General features: G+C 45.7%; 1 protein-coding gene across 3 annotated transcripts in view; it reads right to left on the reverse strand.

Moving 5' to 3' along the window:
• The window catches only part of zbtb37 (zinc finger and BTB domain containing 37), a 49,645-nt gene extending 32,427 nt beyond the window's left edge, over positions 1 to 17,218 (reverse strand). For 2 of the 3 annotated variants that reach the window (XR_007956039.1, XM_052012555.1), the window contains exons 1-3: positions 17,173 to 17,218; positions 13,467 to 13,573; positions 6,418 to 7,311 (exon numbers count right to left, since the gene is read on the reverse strand). Coding sequence is in view for 2 of the 3 variants with exons in the window: in XM_052012555.1 (XP_051868515.1) it covers positions 6,418 to 7,286 (869 nt within the window). In the remaining variant the exon portion in view is untranslated. Of the gene's footprint in view, positions 1 to 6,417; positions 7,312 to 13,466; positions 13,574 to 15,829; positions 15,869 to 17,172 lie in introns of those variants that run through there. The other variant, XM_052012556.1, reaches the window with a different exon arrangement.
• Positions 17,219 to 17,441: the final 223 nt, after the last annotated feature.

Here is a 17,441-nt window from a genome sequence, read left to right on the forward strand (position 1 = left end):
TTCTGTATCTTCTGCCCGATGGGGGGGGTGGGGGGGGCAGAAGGGAGAATATCCGGGGTGGGTGGGGTCTTTGATTATGTTGGCTGCTTTCCCGAGGCAGCGAGAAGTGTAGACAGAGTCCATGGAGGGGATTGATCAGGGACAGTCAGCACAGATTTGTTGGTGGCAGATTCTGTCTGACCAATCTGATTAAACTTTTTAAAGAGCTAACAAAGTGTATTAATAAGGGCAGTGCGGTTCTTGTGGTTTGACTAGCTCCCACATGGAAGGCTGGTACAAAAGATTAGAGTCCAGGGGATCCAATGCAAGCGGGATCCGAACTTTGCTTGGTAAATGGAGATAGAGGATGATGGTACAGGGTTGCTTTTGTGATTGAAAGCCTGTGACCAGCGGTGCACACAGAGAACAGTGCTGGAAACCCTTGTTGTTTGTTGTATACATTAATTATGTGCCTACAATTGTAAGGTGTGTGATTAGCAAGTTTGCAGATGACAAAGATTGGTGGTGTTGTGATAGTAAGCAGGGTAGTCTTAGGCTACAGGATGATACTGATCAACTGGTATGTTGGTCAGAGCAATAGCCGATTGAACTTAATCCTGACAGGTGTGAATTGATGCATTTTGGGAAGACTAACAAGAATAGGACGTACACCATGAACAAAGGGATCTTGGTTTACAAGTCCAAAGATCCCTGAAGATGGCAGCAGAGGTTGATGGGGTGGTGAAGAAGGCATACGGGATGCTGGCCTTCATTAGCTGGGGCACAGAATACAAGTGCAGGAAGGTCGTGGTCAAATTTTGCTTGGACCATAGCTGGAATAGTGTATTCAGTTTTGGTTGTCACACTATAGGAAGGATGTGATTGCACTGGAGAGGGTGCAGAGGAGATTCACTGGGATGTTGCCTGGGATGGAGCATTTCAGTTATGAGGAGAGACTGGATCGGCTGGGGTTGTTTTTCTTCGAGCAGAGGAGGGGCCTCAGAGTCGAAACAAGTCCTCCAGCCCACCACATCAATGCCAACCATTGTGCTTATCTATCCTAGTCTCATTTACCCACATTTGGTCTGTAGCCTGGTGGTGGTATACAAAATTATGAGAGACATAGAAAAGGTAGAACATAGAACACTACAGCACAGTACAGACCCTTCGGCCCACAATGTTGTGCTGACATTTTATCCTGCTCTAATATCTATCTAACCCTACCTTCCCAAATGTTAACCCTTCTCTCCCATTTCTCTATCATTCATGTGGCTATCTAAGAGTCTCTTAAATGTCCCTAATATATCTGACCCCACAACCTCTGCTGGCAGTACATGCCACACACCCACCACTGTCTGTGTAAAAAAAAACTTACCTCTGACATCCCCCTTGTACTTTCCTCCAATCACCTTAAAATTATGCCCCCTCATGTTAGCCATTTTCGCCCTGGGAAAAAGTCTCTGACTGTCCACTCAATATATGCCTCTGATCATCTTGTACACCTCTATCAAGTCACCTCTCATCCTCCTTCTCTCCAAAGAAAAAAGCTCTAAGTCACTCAACCTATCCTCATAAGACATGCTCTCCAATCCAGGCAGCATCCTGGTAAATCTCCTCTGTATCCTCTCTAGAGCTTCCACATCCTTCCTATAATGAGGCAACCAGAACTGAACACAATACTCCAAGTGTCGTCTAACCAGAGTTCTATAGAGCTGCAACATTACCTCGAGGTTCTTGAACTCAACATCCTGACTAATGAAGGCCAACATACAATACGCCTTCTTAACAACCCTATCGACCTGCACGCAACCTTGAGGTATCTATGGACGTGGACCCCAAGATCCCTCTATTCCTCCACACTGCTAAGGGTTCTGCCATTAACCTTGCATTCTACCTTCAAATTCAATCTTCTAAAGTGTATCACTTCACACTTTTCCAGGCTGAACTCCATCCGCCACTTCTCAGCCCAGCTCTGCACCCTTTCAATGTCCTGTTGTAATCTACAGCAACCTTCTACACCATCCACAACACCACCAACCTTCGTGTCATTAGCAAACTTACTAACCCACCCTTCAACATCCTCATCCAAGTCATTTATAAAAAAAAATCACAAAGAGCAGGGGTCCCAGAGCAGATCCCAATGGAACACCACTGGTCACCGACCTCCAGTCAGAATACGCTCCATCTACCACCACCCTCTGTCTTCTATGGGTGAGTCAATTCTGAATCCACACAGCCAAGCTTCCCTGCATCCCATGCCTCCTGACTTTCTGAATGAGCTTTCCATGAGGAACCTTATCAAATGCCTTACTAAAATCCATGTACACCACATCCACTGCACTACCTTCATCAATGTGCTTTGTCATATCCTCAAAGAATTCAATCAGACTCTTGAGGCACAACCTGCCCCTCACAAAGCCATGCTGACTGTCCCTAATCAGCCTATGCTTCTCTAAATGCCCATAAGTCCTGTCTAAGAATCTTCTCCAGTAATTTGCCCACCACTGAAGTAAGACTCACTGGTCTATAATTCCCAGGGATATACCTACTCCCTTTCTTAAACAATGGAACAACATTTGCCACCCTCCAATCATCTGGCACTACTCCCATGGCCAGTGAGGACGCAAAGATCTTCGCCAAAGGCGCAGCAATCTCTTCCCATAATAACCTTGGATATATCCCGTCCAGCCCCAGTGACTTATCTATCCTAATGTTTTTCAAAAGTTCCAGCACATCCCATTTGCTCGCATCGACATGCCCTAGCATATCAGCCTGTCGTATGCCATCCTCACAAACGTCAAGGTTTCTCTCACTGATGAATACTGAAGCAAAGTATTCATTAAGGACCTCCCCTACCTCTTACACTTTCATCCCTGATCGGTCCTACCCTCACTCTAGTCCTCTAGTCATTCTCCTATTCTTCAGATACATGTAGAACGCCTTGAGGTTTTCCTTAATCCTACTCACCAAGGCCTTCTCATGCCTCCTTCTGGCTCTCCGAAGTCCATTCTTAAGCTCCCTCCTGGCTACCTTGCAACTCTCCAGAGCCCTGTCTGATCCATGCTTTCTAAACCTTAGGTAAGCTTCTTTCTTCCTCTTGACAAGATATTCTACATTTCTTGTCAACCATGGTTCCTTCACTCTACCATCCTTACCCTGCCTCAATGGGACAAACCTATCCAGAATCCCATGCAAGTACTCCCTAAACAACCTCCACATTTCCACTGTGCACTTCCTCATGAACATCTGTTCCCAATTTACGCTCCCAAGTTCCTGCCTAATAGCATCATAATTCCCCCTCCCCCAATTAAATACTTTCCCATATCATCTGCTCCTATCCCTCTGCAAAGCTATGGTAAAGGTCAAGGAGTTATGGTCACTGTCTTCAAAATGCTCTCCCACCAAGAGTTCTGAAACCTGATCAGGCTCATTGCCTAGTAGCAGGTCCAGAGTGGCCTCTCCTCTAGTTGGCTTGTCCACATACTGTGTCAGGAATCCTTCCTGGACATATCTAACAAACTCTGCCCCTTTACACTAAGGAGGTGCCAATCAATATTAGGGAAGTTGAAATCACCCATGACAACAACCCTGTTATTTTTGCACCTCTCCAAAATCTGCCTCCCGATCTGCTCCTCAGTGTTTCTACTACTAATGGGGGGTCTGTAGAATACTCCCAATAGAGTGATCACTCCCTTCCTGTTTCTGACTTCCACCCACACTGACTCAGTAGACGATCCCTCCAGGATGTCCTCCCTTTCTACAGATGTGAAACTGTTCCCCCCCCCCACCTCTTTTACCTCCATTCCTGTCCCTTTTGAAACATCTAAACCCCAGAATATCCAGCAGCCATTCCTGCCCTTGTGACAGCCAAGTCTTTGTAATGGCCACCACATCATAGTTCCACGTACTTACCCATGTTCTAAATTCATCACCCTTGTTCCTGATACTTCTTGTATTAAAGTAGACACACTTCAGCCCATCCAACAGACTGCAATTTTGCCCTTTCAAATGCCTATCCTTCCTCACAGTCTTTCTACACTCTGCATCTACTTGTACACTAAATGCACCAACCTCTGACATATCACTCTGGTTGCCATTTCCCTGCCAAACTAGTTTAAACCCTCCCCAACAGCTCCAGCAAACCTGCCCGCAAGAATATTGGTCCCCCTCCAGTTCAGGTGTAACCCTTCCCTTTTGTACAGGTCGTACCTTCCCCAGAAGAGATCGGTAGATAGTAAGAAACATGGCAAGGGTGACTATGAACAGAGAGCATACTTTACAATGAGGAGTGAGAACTTTAGAGGGGACCTGAAGAAGAATCTTTCCACTCAGAGGGTAGTTGCAATCTGGATGCACTGCTGGAGAAGGTGGTGGTGAAGGCAGGTACTCTCACATTTAAGAAGCATCTGGACATGCACTTGAATCACCATGGTATAGTAGGCTATGAACTAAGTGCTGATAAATGGGATTAAAGTAGATGGGTACTTGATGGTCAACCTGGACAGGATGGGCCAAAGGTTATGTCTCTAAAAACAACTCCCACCAATATTCCTGTCTCTTGCTGTTCCTTAGCTTCTTCCAATCTGATTCTACTTTATTTTGAGTTCCAGCAACAAATAATAGTTTCTATTTTGCCCGTGTACCATTTTTTCCCTCCTGACTCTTATTAGAAGTAAACAAGTAAAAGTTTCTGTTTTAAATATACACTGACCCTTCCTGTTAGACTTCAGTTGCCAATTTGCTATCCTGCATTTCCTCCTCTCTCTAATTTTCCTTTCACCAGAACCTTATCCCACACCCACCTGCCTACCACTTCTTATCCCTTGTTATTCAATTTGCTTAGCCTAACTCAATTATTACCTGTGCCAATGGAGTGCTCCATTTCCCCAGTAATAAGCAACAGAAAATGCTGGAAACAGTCAGCGGGTCGAGCAGCATCAGTGGAGGGAGAAAAACAGAGTTAAAATTTCAGGTCGAAGACCCCTCATCAGATTATTTCTGATGAAGGGTCTTTGACCTGAAAGGTTAACTCGGTTTCTTTTTCCACAGATGCTGCCTGACCTGCTGAGTGTTTCAAGCATTCTATTTTTATTTCAGATTTCCAATATCTGTAGTTTGTTAATTTTCAACTCCAAGTTCAAGTTCCTCAAGCTGCAGACACTTACTACAGATGTAGTTGATGACTTACTTTAATGTATTAAAAATAGGATGTGATTAAGCTAGAGAGAGTGCAGAAAAGATTCACGGCGATGTTGCCTGGACTGAAGGGCTTGAGTTTAGATAGGCTGGGACTGACTTCCCTAGAGCGAAGGAGGCTGAGGGGTGACCTTATGGAGTTTTATAAAACTGTGAGGATCATAGATACAGTAGGTAGTCACAGTCTTTTTCTGTCAGTACGGGAGTCCAAATCTAGACAGCAGAGGTTTAAGCTGCGAGGGGAAAGATTCAAAGGGGATTAAAAGACCAGTTTTTCCACACAAAGGGTGATGGGTATATGGAATAGGCTACCAGAGGAGGTGGTAGAGGCAAATACATTAACAACATTTAAAAGACACTTGGACGGGTACATAGATAGGAAAAATTTAGAGAAAGATGGGCCAAACGCAGGCAAATGGGATTAGTGTAGAAAGGCATCTCAGTCAGCATGAACAGGTTGGGCTGAAGGGCCTGTTTCCATACTGTACAACTGTAGATCTATTTAATTTATTTATTTAAATACAAAGCTATCCCAGTGCCATTATCTCACCAAACCCACATACTGTGGACATAGCACACTGAACTAGAACATCGTACATTTCAGCAGAATCCATGGATGCACAATCCCAGGTACCATAAATTCCAAGTCAGCTAACTTAAGATAGCCATTTCTACCTAGTCATCTATTAACCTGGGCAAGTAGCAGGCTAATTGCTCACCACTGCAAACAAACACCAGAAGTTCTTAAAAAAATGAAGCAATTACATTTGAAAGATTCCTGCAAAAGGGGGAACAACATCCCCTCTTTATAATCCATCCAATCCTTTTATCATCTCAAACGCTTCATTTGGACCATTCCTTAAACTTTCATGCTGTCAAACGTTGCTGGTAAAAGCCAAACTGTGATCAATTTATTTATGTGCTTAGATCATTCTGAAACTAGCAACCTTGTAAGTACCAACATGAATGATCAGTGTGTCCACAAACTAATCCGTGCATCAACATGTCCGTTCTAAACCCTGGCTCTAATGTCCATTCACGCACAGATCCATTGTGCACATTTTAAACTATGCTTTTTACGGACACTAAGCCCCACCTGACACCTCGCCACCCTATCTGATCCACCCCAGGTCTGTCTGCCCTGCAGGGCCCTAACCCAGACCTTTGGGACCCCACACCCTGCCCGAATATCAGCAGAGCAAAGCTGTATACAAAAGACACAGAACGTCCTCCCCTCCCTACCTGTCCATCTCACTGAAGCTGCTGGAGGGTCTGGAGGTCTTGCCGCTCGAGGCCGTGGTGTGAAAGGCATCCTGGACCAGGGTGCTGTGACCAGCGCTGTCGATAACCATGGCTGTCACCTCCTCTGCACTACTGCCGTCCTCCCCGGATGGCTGGTTTTCCGACACAATCCACTCATCTGGGGTCTCCGTCTTGATCCGCATGCTGCTGATCTGCCGGATGGTCTCCGGGCTGCGGTCACTACTGACACCAGTCTCCACGTACCACTGGCCCACTCGGTCGATGCGCACCAGCCTCTCGTCATTGCCACCCTCGGCCCCCAACTCGTCGGGCAGTGGGCTCCCGTGGGCTGCACCCCCTGCGTAGTTTGAGGATGCCCGCCCTCGCCGTGGATTCGGGGGAAGGGCACTTCCCCCACCACGGGGCTGGCCCGGGCGCTTTGACCCATCCTGGCTCAGCCCTGCCTCCACCTCGGAGATATCAATGCGAAAGTGGATGCCGTCCAGGATCTGTGTGCACTTATCGATGATGTACTGCATCTGGAGGAAGCTGGCCGCTGTCAAGTAGCTGATGATGTCGGCCACCTGCAGGCACAACTTGCCTGTGTAGCAGAAGGCCAGCAGGCGCTCGAACACCGCCGGGCTTTTGATGACAGAGATGGAAACGGCACTCATCTCACCCAGGGACATGTGGTCACGGAAGTAGGGTGAGCTGGCGGCCAGCACAGCCTTGTGGGCGCGGAAGGACTTCCCCTGGACGTCGACCACGATGTCGCAGAGCCGCCCTTGCATCCGCAGCTGGTTGAGCTGGGCCAGCACAGAGCTGCTGAAATCCGGGACCTCCAGCTGGATGCTGCCCTCCTTTTCCATGGCTCCCAGTACAGCTCACACAGTCCTGCGGGGAAGAAGCAGCGTTGTGGTTACTAAAGGAGAATGGCTCCCTCTCATACAGGCACAGACAAATGAGACATATCAAGACATATTCCACCCATCGATTATCACTGCACTGTTCCCAGGATTTTCATGCTGTTAGTCACCAAGTCCCATAGCTTTTTTCAACTGACCAATCAATAAAGGGTATGACCTCATGGAAAAACCTCATCAAGGGACTTTGGAACCAGAGAGGACTCACAGAAGCTGCATCTGCCACTCTCCTCTTCCCCAACCAAGTCGTGAAATCAGGTTTCTCCCTAGATTCTATTCCAGCACCAGTCTTGCTTCCTCCAAACTCAACTCGTCCATAAGGCCCACTCCTTGTTCACTTCACCCTCATTCAACCAAATATTGACCAAGTCTCAAGTCGAGCTTATTGTCATGTGTACACATACGGTGAGGTACAGGTACAATGAAAAGCTTGCTTGCAGCAGTGTCACAGGCACAACACACAGTATATAAACTATACATAAATATACAAGCTACTTTCCATCCCAGGCTTAATGTTAGTTGTTAAGTAAATAGTTCCCATTTACCACTTTTCTCATTTCCAAGTTTACCTCAGCAGCTATCTCATTAAAAAAAACATCCTCATTACTACTGTCCTCTACGAATTATTTTCACAATTCCATGCTCCCTTTCCTATACAAAATATTGTCATCTCTCAAATATGTGTCTGCCTTTTCCTCTAATCTAGTTTGCAACCCTGCTATAATACTTTGAACACTCAACTGACATCCTTGGAGCCTCTGAATCTGGTAAACAAAATCTTCATCCCTCCAGACTCACCCACAGCCTGCCATCACTTCATCCCCCTCCAAAGCCTCTCCTCCACTATCCTGTTGGGTCTAACCATGCTTGTTTGCTTCCAATCTGATCTCTCAAACCATGGCTAGCACTATTTCTGCTATTGCACCATCTCTATCGTCCCCCAAAGATCCATCTTTGGCTATTTCTTGCAGCAAATTCATTCAGAGACACACTATTAGGTTTCGCATGTGCATTAGTGCTCTGTCTATCTCATCACTACTCCACCTTCTCACATTTGTCACACCATTTAGGTGATATCTAATACTGGATGAGCAGATATTTCCTACAACTTAATATAGGGAAGACTGAAGCCAGAATCTTTGGTTCCCACAACAAACTCAGTTCCCTGAGCACCATTCCCCATCCCGTCAGAATGTGAACCAGATCATTCGTGACCACAGTGTTCAGTACAACAGATTTGAATTTTCCTCCACAAATTTGCTCTATCACCAAGAATTCCTATTTTCACCCCTGTAGCGTTGCTCATCTTCACCCCTACTTTTCTTTACCTGCTGCTGAAAGCCACATTCCAGATGACTATTCCAGCCAGTAAACTGGTGAGCCTTCTACTTTCTTCCCTACATAGAATTTGTACACAACCAGAACTCTACTGCATGCATCTCAACTCACTTTTAATCTCTTCCGTCCTGTATGCTTACGCTTCCTTACCTATACTGGCTCTCACTCCAACAGTTTTAAAATCCCTGCCCCTTTTTTCCCAAGTCCCTCAATGTTTTATTAAATGGAAATTATTTTTGGAGCTGTTGAAGGATTGGTGACCAAAGAAGAGGCACACGAGATTTTAGCAAGGTACCCCATTAGTTTCCTCTAGGTTCTCCAGTTTCTTCACACATTCCAAAAGATGTGTGGGTTAATTAGCCACTACAGATTGGCCCTAGTGTCTAAGTGAGTGGTAGAGTTCAGGAGAAGTTAATGAAAATGTGCAGAGAATAAATCAGGATTAGTGTAGGGTCAATGTTTGATGGTCTACACAGACTTGGTGAGCCGAAGAGTCTGTTTCTGTGCTGTACGACTCTGACACTATCAGACATTCAATCATAATCCCACAGATGGTAGCTTTGCACCACTGGCTCCTCAGCCAAGCATATACATCAGATGTCCAAACCCGTGGTCCGTCTTGTACTGAGCAGCATTACTATTGTAACAACATCATTGGCCATTGTGGTGAATGAGGGTGGGCATCCTAATGGAGGAAGAAGTTCTTTGGAGGATGGAAGGCAAAATTAAAGGAAGTAGAGAGTGAAATAACCATCTTTCTCTCTTGATAGATTACATCAACCACACTACCCTCATCATACATTTCCTTACCCTTTTGAAAAATTCAGTCAAATTGGTCAGATAGGACCTTCATCCAACAAAACCTTACTTACTATCTTTGATTAATCTCTGCCTTTCCAAGTGCTGATTAATCCTGTTCCTCAGGATTCCCCATTGCTAACATTAGACTCACTAGCCTGTAATTACCTGGCATATCCCTGCTGCCCTTCTTGAATTAGGTACCACATTTGCTACCCTCCAGTCATCTGGCACCTCACCTGTTAACCAGCGAAGATTTGAAGATCTCTGTCAGATCCCCAGCAATCTTTGCCTGGGATACATCTTGTCAGGCCCTGGGGATATATCCACCTTTAAGTCCATTCAGGCATCTAATACCTTCTCCTTTTTAATGAGAACATGTTCTATAATTTCACCACTGTCCTCTCTGAATTCTCTAACTACAATGTATTTCTCTTTAATGAATACAGATGAGAAGTATTAATTTAAGACCTGACCTCTAACTCTATGCACAGATTGCCCCTTTAATCTCTAAATGACCTTACTTTCTCCCTGGTTATTCTTTTGCCTTGGGATTTTCCTTAGTCTTGTCCGCCAGTGATATTTTATGCCCTGCTAATTTCTTTTTTTTTGAGTACCCCCAGTCCACTCTCTCTCCTCCTGAAGGGCAATCACCATTTCTCTATACATAGAACAGCACAGGAACAGGCCCTTCAGCCCATGATGTTGTGCTGAACTAATTAAACTAACGATACCTAATTATACTAATCCCTTCTGCCTGCACATGGTCGATATCCCTCCATTCTCTGCATATTCATGTGCCTAAGAGCCTCAAACACCTCTATTGTATCTGCCTCCATCACCATCCCAGGCAGTGCATTCCAGGCACCCACCACTCTCTGCATGCATATCTTCTTTGAACTTTCCCCCTCTCCCTTTAAATGCATGCCTGCCCAAATATTCCCTTTTAATCCAACTCTCAATTCCCCTTGACATCCAAGGTTCCTTGAACTTGCTGTCCTTACCTTTCACCCTCACGGGAACAGTTGGCCCTGAACTCTCAATATTTCATTTTTGAATCCCTCTGCTTGTTGGATGTAGACTTAACTGCAAGTAGCTGCAGCCAGGGCCTATAGGTTTGAAACTGGCCTTCCCCTAATTCAAGACTATAATTGTGCATCCATCTTTATCCTCTTCCATAACTACCTTGAAACCTGCAGAGTCATGGTCACTATCGACAAATGCTCCCCCACTGACACTAGACATGTGCTCAGCTATATTCCTAAGACTGGGTCCTGAATTACCCCTTCTCAGGGGATCAGGTACTGGCTTTGTAAACTCTCTTGGATGTACTTTAAGCCTTTCATATTAAGGTGATCACAGTTAATATTGGGAAAGATGAAATCCCTATTGCTATAACGTTATTGTTATTCTACCTTTCCATGACTTCCCTACATATCTGCAGCTCTATCTCTTGCTGTGTAGTCTGTGGTACCAAACAAGCCTGCTTTTTTTTTCCTGACTTCCCTACATATCTGCAGCTCTATCTCTTGCTGTGTTAGGAAGTCTGTGGTACACCCCAAACAAAGTACTTGCCTGCTTTTTGTTTCTACCTTTCCATGACTTCCCTACATATCTGCAGCTCTATCTCTTGCTGTGTTAGGAAGTCTGTGGTACACCCCAAACAAAGTACTTGCCTGCTTTTTGTTTCCAGGCTCTACCCACTTGGCCTCCTTTGAAGAACCTTCTGGTTCATCCTCCCTTTTTGCTGCAGTAATGTACTCCCTCATTAATATTGCAATGCTGAAGTAGCTGGAATAGGCTGGAATATTGAGTTGCCAGTCTGCCTTTCTATCAGCCATATCTCTGTGATAATAACAATATTGCCTTAAGCTAGTTATCATTCTTAGTTCATCTGCTTGTCAAATTCCTTGCATTAAAATAGATGCATTCTCCCTTGTGCCTTACCACCCAAAGTGTGTCTACCACCTTTGAGCACCTTATTCTCATTTCTCCTTTAAATGTCCATTTGTCCACCTACCCCCCAGCTCGACTGTTGAGTGATATGTCCCCGCAACCTATGGCTTTTCGATCTTCCTCTCTGTAAACCTTGCCTTTCTTCCTCCCCAAGCACACATCCAATCTGAAGAATCTCACCCATATTTACCACCAACCCTGGACATCACAATTTTGTAGTCCCTAGTTTGCTTGCAGGGCAGTCTCCAGTCACTTCCTTGTATCCCTCAGCAGAACCTACTTCCACCTGAGTATTCCCCACAAGAAAATCTCCCCCTACCAGCATGTGCCTGCACCATCAAACACTTTCTCTCTGCCATTCCATTTTGTTATTATCACATCTGCAACAATCACCAACTAATTCAATTGTACAAGACATTGGTGAGACCACACTTGGAGTATTGTGCACAATTCTGGTTGCCCAGCGATAGGAAGGGTGTCATTAAGCTGGAAAGGGTGCAGAAATTCCAGCCACTGTCTGTAAGGAGTTTGTAAGTTCTCCCCGTGTCTGCGTGGGTTTCCTCCGGGTGCTCTGGTTTCATCCCACATTCCAAAGACGTACAGGTTAAGAAGTTGTGGGCATGTTATGTTGGCACCGTAAGTGTGGCGGCACTTGCGGGCTGCCCCCAGAACACTCTACGCAAAAGATGCATTTCACTGTGCATTTCGATGTACATGCGACTAATAAAGATATCTTATGAAAAGATTCACAAGAATGTTGCCGGGACTGGAGGACTTGAGTTATAAGAAGAGACGGGATAGGCTGGGACTGTTTTCCCCGGTATGTAGGAGGCCGAGGGGTGATCTTATAGAGATTTATAAAATCATGAGGGTCTTTTCCCCAAGGTAGGGGAGTCTAAAACTAGACGGCATAAGTTTAAGGTGAGAGGGGAAAGATTTAACAGAGACACGAGAGTCAACTTTTTCCACACAGAGGGTGATGCGTACATGGAATGTGTCGCCAGAGGTAGATGTGGGTACAATTACAGTGTTTAAAAGACATTTAGACAGGTGCATGGATAGAATAAGGGGATATGGACCAAACGCAGGCAAATGGGATCATCTCAGGTAGGCAACTTGTTGGGCTGAAGGGCTTGTTTCATGCTGTATAACTCTAATTGCTGCTACAGGATTACTGCTGCCAAATTTAGTCCAGTGGCAAGGGCATTTCTGATAGCAGTGCTCATTGAAAAAGCGAGCACCCCACTGAGTGGATGCATACCTCAGGGCAATGCAGATCAGTACAGTGGGTGCTAAGGCACGGGATTTGATTCATGCCCTGTACAGAGCCTGGTCAACTCTGTTGGGGTGGCAGCTCTGGCGCTATAATTGGTCTCACTGTCCCAGGCTTGGTTGATAGAGGAAGGGTTGAAAGAGTGTTGGATGTTTTTGATGTGGACTGGGGGTTAGTACAGAGAAAGTCAGTTGAGTGAATGTAAGAGCCTTGTTAGAGATTAATTAAAGACCATCACTGTGGTTGGCAGACAATTATAGAATTAGAGTCATACAACAAAGAAACGGTTTCTTCAATCCTCTGATCAACCCCATCACACTAATCCCATTTTGTTCTCCCTACATTCCCATTAACTCCACTAGGATGCTACCCACTTGGGACAACTTACAGTGGCCAATTAACCTACCAACCCACATGTCTTTGTGATGTGCGAGAAAAACAGGAGCATCCAGGGGAAACCCACACTATCAGAGAAATGTGCAAACTCCACAGACAGGACCAGAGGTCAGGATTGAACCCAGACCGCTGGAGCAGCAAGGAAGCAGCTCTACAAGTTACGTCGCTTATGGTAAAAATGCCAAGCAATAACAAGTGAAACATGTGTCACGAGGTTACTGGTGAAGGCTGCTCAACCCCTGTAGGATTCTACTATATTGTAGCACAGATCAAAGGTAGATCACTGAGCCAGGCAAGGAATTTTGGCTAATTTCCACTATCCCTTCAATTGACACGCCCACCAGTCCCACAGAGAACAAACTTACCAATTACCATGCAACTGTGCCACAGTACAGTGATGCTGCATCGCAAAACATGCAACAATGCTCCAGCACGGGGTTCCTGTAGAACCTAGCCATTCCGTAGTCTCAATCTATAAAACAAAAGATATTAACTAATAAAGTCAGAAAGTACATGATGTCAGAAAATTTAGCAACTTGTGAAATGGAAATTAAATACTTGACATCGAAAAGATCCAGGGACCCTTGTTCCACTCTACAGTTTTATTTATTTTTACAGTACAAGAACAACATGACTTGGTGGTTTCACAGCAAATGTGTGCATCATCAAATGAATACCCCCCAAAACACCAGCCCTTACAACAGCAAAACTCTGACGTCAGTCTCCGTGTTCACTGACAGTGCTCAGTTCTAGATCAGCTACAACTCTCTCCATCCTTCCACCTGCTCTTAAATTGACTGACCATTTATCTGACAACTGAAAGAGGTTGAGTAGAAACTTCCTCAAAACAAGTAATAGATAAAACCGAAGCCATTTGCTTTCTGTCCTAAACCCTGTTCGCTTGCCACTCCTTCCGGTAAACTGAAAGTACACCAAAAATTTCACAGTTGCTGAAAGACCTTCGACATGAAACATTAACTCTGCTTCCCTCTCCATAGATGATGCCTGACCAGCTGAGTGTTTTCTGGCATCCTTTGTTTTATTTCAAACTGAACCAAACGTGTTGCAGCTTTGGCATATCTGACCCAGGGCGAACTTAGGATCAGAAACCTCTGCCATTACACAGACTACCTACTTCCACCTCCATTACATCATAACTCTTCCTTCCTGAGAGCAAGCATGAAAGGGGCGGGTAGAGAGTGGATCTGGGTTAGGAGAGGCAGGGTAGAGAAAAATGGGCAGGAGGGAGAAGGGCACAGAGGAATGGGTAGGGGGTTAGAGCGAGAGGAGGAGGTGGGGAGAGGGGGAGAAGGAGGAGGAGGGAGGCGGGGAGAGGGGGACTGGGGGCGGAAGAAAGGGAGGAATTTGAACAATACTTTGCCAATCTGTATTGGTACTGGCAGCCAGAGCCAAAGGTTATTTGTGTTATCTGCAAACAGCCTGACCTCTGCGATAATAGTTGCCATTCTCCTTTGTAGAATCCTACCCTTCTGTTCACGCATGTGAGTATGCATAATTATATCATGGCATTGTCCTGTTTCAGAAATTGGAACTATTCCTCACTGTTATCTTGTACCAGTGTCCAGAATTACACTGCATTGAATTTGTGGGCCATAATGTGGGCTACAATTTTCTCTTCTTCCACAATTTTGCATTATCTATCTGCTGTTGCTTTCCTCAAACTGGCATGGCTGCCAGAGCTACAGTGTGTTGATATGCATCTTCCTGCATTCTAAATTGGAAGCGATTCGTGAATGGACAATGGACATTTACTGATTCAATGTTTTGTCTATCCAGATCAACAAATTTGGGAAGTTCCTGCAGTCTTATTAATGTGCATTTCATTGCTGTCTTTCATGATCATTTGCAAGAATGGTTCTTGATGATTGTCGCAATGTGAAACTGCTACCTTGTGCAATTTCCTTCCACTTTCCAGCACACTGAGGAAAACTGTGCTTCCAAATGTTTCCAGTTTCTGCACTGCAGTTAGTTCACAACAGAACCATGTAGCAGTTTGTACCATTTACACCACAGTAAAAGAGGGTGATAAATCTCTGGAATTCTTTACCCTGGCAGATTTAAAAAGGAAATATATAATTTTTTTTTGAAAGATCAGGAAATTAAGGCCTACGAGGAACTGGCAGAGATGAGGCCTGGGGAAGATCAGCCAAATCAAACTGAATGGCAGAGCAGGCAAGGGGCTGAGTGGCCTACCTCCTGCTGCTATTTTCATTTGTACCAGAGTATCCCAAATATATTAACTATGCAGTTTGAATGTGGACTTTGTAACGAAGCACAGATTTATAACATTCGCATTAGATTCACAAAACCTTCAAATACTGACATTGTTACACAGAGATGTTCTGATTTATGATCTGTTCAAAAATGAAGCAGCAGCAAAACAAAAAGAGGAAATAGAGCTCATTTGCCAACAACGTTATTTTGTGGCTCTGGGTCATGCAGAGAAGTTCCCTGTGGTAGCATAAGTAGTCTAGTAATAAAATGATCCCACATAGCCAATGTAATGTAATATCCATTGAAGATACAGGCACAGCAGATGCACTAAATGAATTTTCTAAAATGACTCTCATCTCATGTGTACATATTTCATATCATGCCCATAAAACAATGAATCTTTTACAACTAATCAGTATCTCAAGTACACTCTTCCAATTCTGTACTTCTCTGCCTTTTACACACTGGTATCAACCGAAAGCACACAACCCACCTTGTACGATAAAGATGAATTCTTGACCTCACAATCTACCTCATCATGACCCTTGCACCTTATTGTCTACCTGCATGGTAATTTCTCTGTAACTGTAACACTATATTCTGCATTCTATTATTGCTTTTCCCTTGTACTACCTCCATGTACTTGTGTTTTGAAATGATCTGGGTAAATGGCATGCAAAACAAAGTTTTTCACTGTATTGACAATAATAAAACAATTACAATCCTCTAACTGCTGAACACTCAGAGTGCCCTTGAAGGAAGCTTCAATCACTGAATTACAGCCGTGATGGCCTCAACCAAGGTCACGATCCCAAAATTAACACAACTTAACCTCTGGGGGATCCATGGAAGGGGGTGGCAAAAGAGAAGATGAGAGGGAAGCTAAGATGGGAGTAAAGGGGAAAGGGATGCAAAGCTGGGGGGGGGGGGGGGGCGGGGGAGTAGTGAGTTGGGGTGGCTCCCACTTAGTACCCACCAGGGCTTGGAGGGTTTGTCCTAGCTAGCATAATCCTCCTCAGCGCAGATATGGCTCCACAACTATATGACAGGGATATCAAAAACAAGAGGGCATAGGTTTAAAGGAGAATTTAAAGGGAATCTAACAGGTACTTTTTTTAAACCACAGAAAGTGGTTAGTATCTGGAATGTGCTGCCAGAGGAGATTGTGGAATCAGATACAACTATGTTTAAGAGGCATTTAGACAGACAGTTGAATAGGCAAGGTATAGAAAGATGTGGTCCTAATGTAGGCAGATGGGATTAGTGTAGGTGAGCAAAAAGGTCAGCATGACCGTGATGAGCCAAAAGGCCTGTTTCTGTGCTGTGACAGGGCTTCAATTGGCAAAGACCCACCCCCTGTTTGGGCAAGCCCTCATCAGAAGTTCCCCACTACCCCATCTCTCCTGCCCAGCAGGCGAGCGACCCAGATGAACATGCCCCTGAGAGGGTGAACAGGGTAGGGGGGTGGCAGTGTGAGGTGGGGGGAGGGAGAGGGAGGGCAATCGGCCCCACCTCCAAGGAAGGGGAGGGCACGATTGGCCGCGCCCAGGAGGAGGGGCCAGGTAAACAGGCCCTCCAGGGGAGGAGCCCCAATGGGTCACGCCCGCCGTCCCATTAAAACTATGGCCCAACCGAGCCCCGGACTGGAAGCTCCTCGGCTGGTCCCGCGGGCTTCTCCCTCCTCCCCCAGCACCCAGGCCGGGCCCTCACACCCTGCACCTCCCGCGCTTTCCTCTCCGCCCCGCCCTGTGCTTCAGCTCGGCCCCATGGCGCCGCCTCAGCCGCCTGCCCCGGCCGAGCGCCGTTGCCCGGTTACCGGCGGCGGGCCTTACTCACCGCTCTACGCCTACCGGACACTCCTCGCCCAGGCGTGCCCTACCGCGCATGCCCTGTCGCACAGACCCTGGGACACGTAGTTTCCGGCCCGCTTCAGATCACCGGAAACGATGCTGGCAGGACTACACCTCCCATGATGCACTCAACACCGCCGCCATTTCGGTCAGAAGGAGTGACCCGGGGCGGGTGAGTGTTGCGCGGATTATTTGGGAATGGGGTAAAGGAACTACGACTGGACTGCGCTCCCACGAACTTTAGTCAAAGCTATC

Source organism: Pristis pectinata, chromosome 3, assembly GCF_009764475.1.
Source record: "Pristis pectinata isolate sPriPec2 chromosome 3, sPriPec2.1.pri, whole genome shotgun sequence".
NCBI classification, from domain to species: Eukaryota; Metazoa; Chordata; class Chondrichthyes; order Rhinopristiformes; family Pristidae; genus Pristis; species Pristis pectinata.